General features: G+C 75.0%; 2 protein-coding genes across 2 annotated transcripts; both read right to left on the bottom strand.

Annotated features, from left to right (window-relative positions):
• Positions 1 to 1,136: 1,136 nt before the first annotated feature.
• On the bottom strand, positions 1,137 to 5,938 carry LOC134147964 (bactericidal permeability-increasing protein-like). Its single transcript, XM_062589563.1, has 16 exons — positions 5,809 to 5,938; positions 4,875 to 4,964; positions 4,656 to 4,770; positions 4,437 to 4,565; positions 4,205 to 4,360; positions 4,047 to 4,110; positions 3,866 to 3,926; positions 3,668 to 3,759; positions 3,385 to 3,561; positions 3,234 to 3,293; positions 2,351 to 2,518; positions 2,054 to 2,121; positions 1,725 to 1,767; positions 1,409 to 1,472; positions 1,259 to 1,335; positions 1,137 to 1,178 (listed from the first exon to the last, which is right to left on the bottom strand). The coding sequence occupies exons 1-16, from the start codon at positions 5,936 to 5,938 to the stop codon at positions 1,137 to 1,139; spliced, it is 1,536 nt and encodes a 511-aa protein (XP_062445547.1).
• A 2,646-nt stretch (positions 5,939 to 8,584) lies between these two features.
• ID1 (inhibitor of DNA binding 1) lies at positions 8,585 to 9,477 on the bottom strand. Its single transcript, XM_062589478.1, has 2 exons — positions 9,117 to 9,477; positions 8,585 to 8,856 (listed from the first exon to the last, which is right to left on the bottom strand). Exons 1-2 carry the CDS (start codon positions 9,450 to 9,452, stop codon positions 8,815 to 8,817), a joined length of 378 nt encoding a protein of 125 aa, XP_062445462.1. The 5' UTR covers positions 9,453 to 9,477; the 3' UTR covers positions 8,585 to 8,814.
• Positions 9,478 to 9,750: the final 273 nt, after the last annotated feature.

Raw genomic sequence — 9,750 nt, 5'->3', positions numbered from 1 at the left:
GCTGCTGCTGGTGCTGTGGTTCTTGGGGGGGGTGGGGGGGGGGCGGCTCTCGGCTGGGCCAGTGCCCTCGCGGCGGGGGCTGGCTGGAGCCCAGCCTGGGGGCTCTGGGCATTTCTCCCCTTTGGGGTCTGAACAGGCGCTGCCGACAGCGGCTCGGCTCTTCCCTGTGCCCAGGGACAGCTGGGGGCAGCAGGGGGAGAGGGGTTAATCCTGCCCCAGGAACCAGCTCCTGGGGGGGCTGGCGCTGGGCAGGGGTCCAGCCCGGCCCTTCAGCTCACCCAGCACCAGGCTCGCGTGTGTGTCCAGCACCTGCCTCCCCTCCGACGGCGAGTGCGGCGCTGGGGAGGGCCCCCGTGGCCCAGCACCCACAGGGCGCTGGGAACGGGGAGCCGCCGGGCCGGCTCAGGGGGCTCCTTGGGCATTTTAATTTTGCACAGTGACATGTTTGCCAAGCCGCAGCTGCTCGGGCACCGTGGCCCTGCCAGGCCCTGGGCCCGGGGCGCTGCCCGGGCGGGCTGCAGCCGCGGCGGGTGCCGGCAGCTGGGTGGAAGCAGCGCCCACGGGGCTGCTCCAGCGCCCCAGCTCCCGCACTGAGCTGAGCCCCGAACAGGAGATGGGGCTGGGAGGGCTCTGCCCACTCCTCGGCTGCGCCGGCTTGCTGGCGCGGTGGCACGGGGCGGGGGGGGGCCTGGGGCCGGGCTCGGCGGCGCGGAGCCCGCGGACACCAGCACCCTCGCGTGGGCGGCGCAGGAAGCGGCCGTGCAGCCGCGGCCGCCCCGGGGCGGCGGGTCCCGGCAGCGCTGGGTGCCACGCAGGGGTGGGGGGGCGGGACAACGCCTGGCTCCAAACGGGACCGGGGCAGGGAATGGGCCCCAGCCCGGCCGCGGGGCCGGGGACGTCTCTGCTCGGGCGGAGAGGACACAGACATCACACCGGGCCGAGCGATGCTTCCCCGTTTAATCACTGCCGGCGCCGCGGGGAGGTGAGGGGCTGCCCGGGCCCACGGCGGCGGCAAAGCCACCGGCTCCTCGCTGGCCACGGCCGGGGTTGGGGGGGGGGCCCGGGGCCGGCGGGAGGGCTCGGGGGCCGTGGCGGGGCCGGTGGCCCGGCTCGTCGCACCCACGCGTGGCGCCAGCTCAGGGCTCGTACTGCAGGTCCGTGGCGATGAGCGCGAAGCCCTAAGAGGAGAGTGGGGTGAGCGGGACAGGGGACACCGGGCGCGGGACACGGGGTGCCGGACGGGGGACGTGGTACCCACCTCCTGCAGCGTGACGTGGGGGTTGAGCAGGCGGAGGTGGCGCACGGCCGGCAGCGGGAAGCCAGCCCGGAGCTTCCCTGCGAGGAAAGCGGAGCCATCAGTGGGGCAGCGGGGGCGGCCCGGGGGCGGTGGGGAGGGGGCAGCACTCACGGTTCGCGTGGGGCACCCCGAACATCCGCAGCCCGAAGTTCAGCAGGTTCTGCAGGTTCTTCACCTGCGGCACACGAGGAGCCCCGTGAGCCCGGGCGCGGGTGGGCGCCCGGCGCGGGGGCTGCCCCGGCTGGACGGGCGCCTGAGCGTGCGGCACCGCGCCGCGGCAGCGTCCCGCGCCCGGGGTGCCTGCGGGCTGTGGCGCGGGCCGGCCCCGGCACACGGCCCCCGGGCCGGCACGAAGCCCGTGGCCGTCGGGGCTGGGTGCCCTGGCACGACCCCCCTCCCCCCCCAGGTCCCATCACGGCCCGCTCACCTCCAGCGGCCCCACGTGCGACTCCACCTGCGCCACGCTGAGCCTGGACGGAGAGAGCGGGGTCAGAGCAGGCTCAGGGACGGGGTCACCCCCTCCCCAGGACGGGGACAGGCTGACCCCAGGGCGGGGATCTGCAGCAGGGTCCCACTGGCCTGGCGGGAGCCTGCCGAGCCAGGGTGCAAGCGCCAGGCACAGGGCTGGGGCAGGAGGCGATCAGGGCAGGCGAGAGCAGCCCCGAGGAGGGGAAAGGCTGGGGGTGGAGAAGGGGGAGGGTCCCTGGGGGCTCCCAGGGATGCAGCACCCTGGCCCCAGGCAGGGGACTCGCTCACCCCACCAGGCTCACGGAGCCCCTGATCCTGCTCGCGGTGAGGATTGGCTTCCCCGTCACATTGGCGTCCTGCAGCAAGAAGAGATGTTGGAAAGACTGAGGCAGCGCCTGCAACCCAGCAACCCCAGCCCGGCCCAGCATCTCCTGGCACCCGCCCAGCCAGCTCCTGCGTGGCCCAGCATGGCCCAGGTTGTCCCCAGTATCACCTAGCATCATCCCAGCCAGGCGTATGGGGCAGGTGACCTTCTTTGGGGCCTGGGTCCAGATCCCCTTGCCCCCAGCAGCACCAGACACTCACAATATTCAGCAGAAAAGCAGAGACACGGGTGGCGTTGGGCAGGACCACGAAGGCCTCCACGGAGCCGAAGAAGGCCAGGCGCAGGCCATCGGGGTGGCAGGAGAGCAGGGGCTGCCGGCGGGCCGAGAGGCGCAGCTCCATGGGCTGGTCCGGATAGAGCTCCTGCAGCTGGGGAGGGCCAAGGCTGGGCTGGGACGGAGCCGCAGCAGCTCCACAGGGACCGGCCAGGCTCCAAGGCAGCCCCCCCCACCAGCCAGAAAAACCCCATCGCTGTCTCACCTGGGCGTGGGAGGTTGGGGATGTGTCCCGACCAGCCTGCATCCCATCCCGCCTGCACCGCATCCCCTCCTTCATCCCGACCAGCCTGCATCCCATCCCGCCTGCACCGCATCCCCTCCTTCATCCCGACCAGCCTGCATCCCATCCCGCCTGCACCGCATCCCCTCCTTCATCCTGACCAGCCTGCATCCCATCCCGCCTGCACCGCATCCCCTCCTTCATCCCGACCAGCCTGCATCCCATCCCGCCTGCACCGCATCCCCTCCTTCATCCTGACCAGCCTGCATCCCATCCCGCCTGCACCGCATCCCCTCCTTCATCCCGACCAGCCTGCATCCCATCCTGCCTGCACCGCATCCCCTCCTTCATCCCGACCAGCCTGCATCCCATCCCGCCTGCACCGCATCCCCTCCTTCATCCCGACCAGCCTGCATCCCATCCCGCCTGCACCGCATCCCCTCCTACATCCCACGCACGATCCCAGCCCATCCTGCCCGCATCCCATTCCAGCTGCATCCCAACCTGCCCGTGTCCCGCCCTGCCCGTGTCCTGTCCTGCCCGCGCCCCGTGCTCGGCGCTGGGGCAGCTCCCTGCCCCTGCTCACCTGCGGGGAGAAGAGCCCCAGGTTCTTGGTCCCCAGCCGGAGCGGGAAGCGCCGCGGGAGCTGCAAGGCAGGCGGAGAGGAGGGGGCCGCTGGGGCGGCGAAGGCAGCCGGCACGGGGCGGCGGCGCCGGGAGGCCGGCGCGGGGCCGTACCATGTCGCCGGTGACGGTCCAGCGCAGCGCGCCGGCCGTGAAGTACACGAAGGCCGCGGAGTTGGCGACGAACTCGGTGACGCCCAGGAGCAGCATGGGCTCGCGCGCCGCAGGCAGCAGCACCGGCGCTGCCGAGAAGGGGCTCTGCCGGTGCCAGCCCACCCCGAGGAACTCGCCCTGCACGGACGGAGGGACGGACGGATGGACGCGGCACTGGGGCCAGCCCTGCCCTGCCTCGGTGGGCGCGGGCGGGCGCTGTGCTCCGCGCCGGCGCCGGCCCTACCTTGACGCTGACGTCCCCGTGCTCCGCCGTGATCTCCGGCCTCCGCAGCAGCGAGTAGTCGATGGCGGCGAAGGGGTCGAGCTGGGCGGACACTGCGGGGCGGCGCGGTCGGGGCGAGCCGAGGCGGGCCGCCAGCCCCCGGGCCGCCCCATGGCGGGGCCCGGCCCCGCTGCCCGCAGCCCCCCCAGCGCTCCCCACCTTGCATGCTGCCCAGGACAGCCTCGAGCCTGCGGATGCCTCGGAGGAGCTCGGGGCAGAGCTGGGAGCGGAGAGGAGGCGTCAGCGAGCCCGGCGCCGGGGCCACGGGCCGCCGGGGCCGCCGCGCTCGGGGGGCCGCCGCGCTCGGGGGGCCGCTGCGCTCGGGGGTCCACGCACTCACGTGCTTGCTGAGCTCCCACCGCAGCGGCTCTTGCAGCGCCGGCGCCAGCAGGTTGTAGATCCAGCTGCGGGGAGAGCGCAGCGCCCTGAGCCCCGGGCCGCCGCCGCCACCGCCCTGGTCCCGAGGGCAGTGCGGGAGCAGTGGGGCCGCGCTGTTACCTCTGCCCGCGGCGAAACTCCAGGCGCAGGCTGCCGACGCTGGAGTTGCAGCCGGCGCTCCAGACGGCGAGGCGGCCGCCGGCACCCGCGCTCACCGCCAGCACCGCCGACACGGCCACGTCGCCCGCGCGCACCTCCACGGCGCCGCCGTCGCGGCTGCGGGGCAGAGCGGGTGAGCCCGGGGCGCCCGGCGGAGCCGGCCCGCCGCCGCCACCCCGCCGCCGCCACTCACACGGCCCAGAGCTGGGCGTCCCAGTCGGCACTGAGCTCCACTCGCGCGTGCCGGATGGCGAGCCGCACACCCACGTCCTCGGAGAAGTCCACGGCGGAGTCGTCGATCTGCAGCTGCCGGACGCGGACCCTGCGGCGGAGGCAGCCTGAGCCCGCCGCCGGCCGGGGCGCGCGGTGCTGGCGGGCGCCGCGGGGCCGGGGCGGGCGCGCGGGCTCCTACCGGGGCACGGCGAAGGCGAGCTCGCCGAGCAGCGGCAGGCGGTAGGTGCCCGTCAGGTTCAGCGCGTGCTCCTCCTGCAGCAGCGACCGCAGCGCTCCCAGCCCCAGCCGCCGGCCTGGGGCGCAGCGGCGACGGTGAGCGCGCGGCCGGGGCCGCCGGGCGCCCGCCGCGGCGCGGGGCGGGAGGACGCGGCGCCGGGGCCCGGGGCGCGAGACCCACCGTACTCCAGGGCGCTCCGGGTGACCCGGCCCTTGAGGCCGGGGTTGGCGGCGGCGGCCAGGCCGGCGGCCAGCAGGAGCAGCAGGGAGAGGCAGGGCATGGCGGGAGCGCGGCGGGACCTGGGGGCTGGGGCAGAGCGGGGGGCTGAGCGCCGTCCCGCAGCCGCCCCGGCCGCCCGCACTTATATGGGGGCCGGGCGGCAGCGGGTGACATCGGGGGAGGCCGCGGGGACAGTCCCGCCGTCGTCCCGGCGGGTGCCAGCCGCCACCGCTTCCCGCACGTGCCGGGGCCGCGGCGGGCGCCGAAAGCCCGCCCTTGCCCAACGCGTGACTCAGAGGGGAAGCCGGCTCCCGCGTCGCCCCGTCCCTGGGAGCGGAGCGGCCGGGGGGGTCCCACGCCGGGGCTCCAGTCGCCGCTCGCTGGGATTTGCCTTCCCGGTTTCGAGCAATCCCCTTGGGAAGCCCCGGCTGTCGAGGACCGGGACGCCGGCCGCGAGCCCCCCGCGCGGGGGCGGCGCTGTGGGGGGGCTGGGGGAGGGGGCTGCGGGAACCGTGGTCCCGGCACGGGGATGGCCCAGCCCTGGCACGGCGCAGGCTGCCAACGTGGCACAGGCCACCCGCGCGGCTGCGCTGGCACCCAGAGCTCAGCGCGAGCCAGGACCCCCCCCTGCGGCCCCGGGACCCCGCCGTGGGGCCAGGTCCCATCCCAGCACCGCAGGGAGCCACCGGGGCCACGGCTGTCCTCGCCGGTGAAATCACAGCGCCGGGGAAAGCGCTGCCCGGAGCCCTCGAAAGCTCACCGGGGGCAGCCGCGGTGCCCGGCAGCGTCCCCAAGGCCAGCCCCACCGCCCAGCCCCGCGGGACCCCAGCTGCCCCCAGCGCCCCGGCCCGCGCCCCGCTCTGCCTGGCCGCCGCAGCCCCCCGCCAAGCCTCACCGTGCCAGGCGAGCCCGGCGCCCCAGGCCGGGGGCCAGGCGGGTCGCGGTGCGGCGCCCACCTCCGCCATCTCCCCCGGGACCGCCGGCGGCAGCGAGCGGCAGGGACCTGCTCCGATGGCGACGTCCATCCCCGTGGCAGCCGGGCTGGTCAGACCAGAATGCCACCCGGCTCCCCGTGTCCCTAATCCCTTCCGGGATGAGTCAAGTCCCTGTCGCAGCAGCAGGAACGAGGATCTGTTGGGCAGCGGATGCCCGTCGGGGCTGGGCGCTCCCTGGGGCTCCCCGGCAGGTCCCTGCGTGGCCGCGTCTGGCATCCCGGCACGTGGCGGCGGGGCCGGAGCAGGGACGCGGGGCGGCTGCGAAGGAGCTGCTGGAGCGGGGAGGAGAGGAAGCCGCCGGCGAGCGAGGCACGGACGTGGCCTCTGCCACGGCACGGAGGAGGGCCCAGCGCCCCGAGCGTGCCCTGGCCACCAGCTGGCCTGTCCCAATGGGGCCGTGAACATCCTGGCGTGGGCTCGGCGCCGCTCGCCCTCCTGCTGCCCGCCGACGCCAGGGCAGGCCGCGGGGACGGGGCCGCCACGTCCTTCCCGGCGGGCAGAGCCCTGCAGGGCTCCGGGGCCCCGCCGGAGCAGCGGCCTCGGAGCGGGGGACACGCGGGCGCCGCAGCTCGCTGAGCCGCCGCGGCTTCACCGAGACACGAAGCAGCTGCGGCCGTGCGAGGCCTCGCGGGCGGCGTTTGCCTTCCCCGTCCGCCGGCTGCCGGGAGCTGGAGCCCGGCCCAGCACCCCGGAGAGGCTGCCGGCGCCCGGAGCCACCGCGCTGGCACAGCCCTGGCCGGGGGCCGCGGGGCTGCATGGGCTCGCCCCCCCAGGAGCCCCCGTCCTGCCCCAGGAGCCCACGTAGCCGCCGCGCAGTGCGAGCAGGCGCCGGGAGAGGGACCCCGTGGGCCGGGACCAGGGTCCGGGCTCCCGCTGCCCAGCACGGCCAGGACCTGGGGACAACCGGGGCCTGGTGGGGATGGGGGCTGTCGGCAGCCCCCAGGGCATGGCAGGGTGCTGGGGGAGGGGGCAGATGGAGGGTCCTGGGGGGGGGGGATGGTCCCGGAGGGGGATGGTGGGACCCCAGGGTTGGAAGGCTGCACCCCTCACCCCAGCCAGCAGCTAAGCAGGGCCCCGGGTCAGCTGTGCCCCCTCCTCCGCCTGCCCCAGGCCACCGGGAGGTAAGGGGGCACCCAGCCCTGCTTGTCCCCCCCCAGCAGCAGCTGCAGCCCAGCAGTGGTGGCACTAACCCCCTAAGGGAGCTGGGGACAGGCAGGAGCTTGGCCCGTTTTGGTGTTACTATGTGGGACAGTTTCTACTTTGATCCAGAGTTGCCGAGGCTGGGGTGGGGGGGGGGGGGGGGGATGCTGTCGGCTGCCCCCGCCGCAGGAAGGGCTCCAGGCCCAGGCCGGGTCACCCGGGACAGCAAAGCGGCTCCCGTGCGGCGGAGGGCCTGCTGCGGAGAGCAGGACCCGCGGCCCCCGCCGCTCCCCGGTCACTGCCAGGGCAGTGATGGCTGGGCTGGACGTCACTGCTCCCTGAGTTACCCGGCCTCAGGATGCCCTGTCCAGGAAGGGATAGCAGGGATCCACGGAGCTGAGGGCCTGACCCACATATGGACACTTGTGAATGTGATGCACACGTACACACACACGCTTACAGCCATGCCTGAGAGCCCTGGTGAGCGTGCAAACACAGGTGCACACACCTGCGGCCAGGGCTGGGTCACCCCTTCCGTGCCTGCAGGGACACGCTCAGGGCTGAGGCAGCCCAGCTTTCCGGGAAGAAACATGGCACAGGGAAGAGGGAACGCACCCGTCCACGGCGCTTGGCCGAGGCCTGCGCGCAGCCCGGGGGCACCGACGCTGCCCCACCGCGTGGCCCTCCCTGGGCTCTTGCTGCAGGGAGAAGCCTCCTGCCCCAGGGCTGGCACAGCAGGAGCCCCCGGCCAGCCCTCCCCTCCTGGAGGAAGGGCCCTTCACGCCTGCTCCGGGGGGGCCGCTCAGCCCCACGAGGTGCTGCGGCGTGAGTCACGGGGCAGCGCAGCACAGCACCCGCCGCAGGGTTGCACAACCCACTGCTGATGCAAGTTCCCGCTCCTGCGAAGTCCGTCCAGCTGCAGCTCCCATCCCCAGGGCCGCAAAAGGGCAAGGGGGAAGCGTGGGGCAGCAGTGACGCTCCCGAGGCGAGCGGCACCCCGGCCCACGCTCACCGGGGAGCGAGCGGCACGGGGGCCCCCCCCTGCAGCCCCGGGCGTCCCGGCTGTCCAGCCAATGCAGCGACCGACGCATGGCTTCACGCCAGCCACGGAGGCGCGGCGCTGGCCCAGCTGGGAAGTTGTGCAAGGCTGAGCCCACGCTGCCAGGCACGTGCCACGGGGCAGCACCAGCCCACGGGGACGCAGCCTAGGCGAGGACCTGGCTGCACCAGCACCACAGGGCTCCTGGAGCAGGGCGCAGGGAGGCCCAGGGTGCAGAGCCGCCCGGGACGGGGAGAGCCCCATCCCCACCCCACCGACAGGCCGAGTAGGACTGCCCACGGGGCCAAGAGGAGAAACCCCGGAGTCCCCCACTCCGGGGGCGGCACAGGCTGGTCTCCAAGCAGGGGCCACCACCAGGCCCAGGCCCCTTCCCAGCCCCCCCCCCCCAGCACACCCAGCCCCGTGCACGCTGCCAGCGCCAGGCTCCCGCTGGTTTTGTGCTCCGTGCGCAGACAGGACTGGAAGCAGCAGCGTGCCTCGTAATCAGGGCTTGTTTAATAACAAAACTCCAACTATTGTAGAACAATATTCTCCAGGATCATTGTAATATACAATACAGGGAATGCTCTCAGCAATCTGAGAAGGATACGCGCCGTCCCGGGCGGGGGCTGCCCCAGCTGCCCCTCGGCGCAGCCCCACCATGGGGCGGCGGCAGCTGCTGCCCCTCCGGCGCCCGGGGAGGGTCCTCGCAGGTCCGGAGCGGGTCTCAGCGGCACAGGATGCGGTCCGCAGCGGGCATGCACGGAGCCTGCGGGAAGGGCGACAGGGAGCCGGTCAGTGCGGGCTTCGGGAGCGCCGGGGGAGACGGGGATGCAAAGGGGGAACCCGGAGGGGGGGGGGGGGGAGCGGGGCAGAGAGGACGCGGCTGGGGGCTGCTGAGCTGAGGGGCGGTGGAAGGGGGCTGCACCGGCGCAACCCGGCGGGAAGCACGGGGGCGACCCGGAGCGAGAGGGGCGTGAAGGCGACGGGACCAGGACGACACAGGGACCGGACTGGGGCCATACTCACCTCGGGGGGTTCCCCGCCGGGGGCGGCGGCGGCGCAGGGGGGGCCCCGCTGCAGCGCCAGCTGCAGGTCCCAGATGTAGTCGATAACGTGCTGCAGGATCTCCACCTTGGAGACGCGCCGGTGCCGCGGCAGCGTGGGCACCAGCGCCCGCAGCCGCGAGTAGCAGCCCTTCATGTCGTAGAGCAGCGCGGCGGCCGCTTGCTCCGCCGCCCCCGGGGCCGCGGCGGCCACCCCGGGGCCCGGCCCGCAGCGCGCCGCCTCCCCGGGCCGCATCGCCTTCAGCGGGCCGCCGGCGCCCGCGGGCAGCGGCGAGGGGGCGGCGCTGGCGACCTTCATGGAGCGGCGGGCGCGGGGCGGCGGGACGCGACGAGCGCGGAGCAAGACACGGCGCCCGCCGCCCCGCGCCGCGCCACTTATGGAGCGCCGCGCCGGGGGCGGGGCCGCGGGGCGGCCAATGGCGAGGCGGCGGGGCCGCGGGGCGGCCAATGGCGGCGCCTCAGGGGCGGGACCGGCCCCGCCCGCCCCCATTCATGCGCCCGTAAGGGGACAGCGTTAAAGGGACAGTGTCCCCGCCCCGGGGAGGAGCGGGCCGCGGCGGAGGGGGGGGCACGGGACGGGGACGGGGGGCACGGGG

The sequence above is a fragment of the Rhea pennata genome, chromosome 16 (genome assembly GCF_028389875.1).
Source record: "Rhea pennata isolate bPtePen1 chromosome 16, bPtePen1.pri, whole genome shotgun sequence".
Lineage (NCBI taxonomy): Eukaryota > Metazoa > Chordata > Aves > Rheiformes > Rheidae > Rhea > Rhea pennata.
The sequence above is the reverse complement of the archived record's forward strand: the minus strand, read 5'-3'. Positions and strand labels throughout refer to the sequence as shown.

Excerpts from the sequence above, each read along its gene's own strand:
- LOC134147964 (XM_062589563.1), bottom strand. The coding sequence starts at position 5,938 with ATGGACGTCGCCATCGGAGCAGGTCCCTGCCGCTCGCTGCCGCCGGCG. Across the intron at positions 4,361-4,436 it reads GACGCCCAGCTCTGGGCCGT|CCGCGACGGCGGCGCCGTGG; the intron begins GTGAGTGGCGGC and ends TCTGCCCCGCAG. Across the intron at positions 1,179-1,258 it reads CCCACGTCACGCTGCAGGAG|GGCTTCGCGCTCATCGCCAC; the intron begins GTGGGTACCACG and ends CTCTCCTCTTAG.
- ID1 (XM_062589478.1), bottom strand. The coding sequence starts at position 9,452 with ATGAAGGTCGCCAGCGCCGCCCCCTCGCCGCTGCCCGCGGGCGCCGGC. Across the intron at positions 8,857-9,116 it reads CCGGCGGGGAACCCCCCGAG|GCTCCGTGCATGCCCGCTGC; the intron begins GTGAGTATGGCC and ends CCCTTCCCGCAG.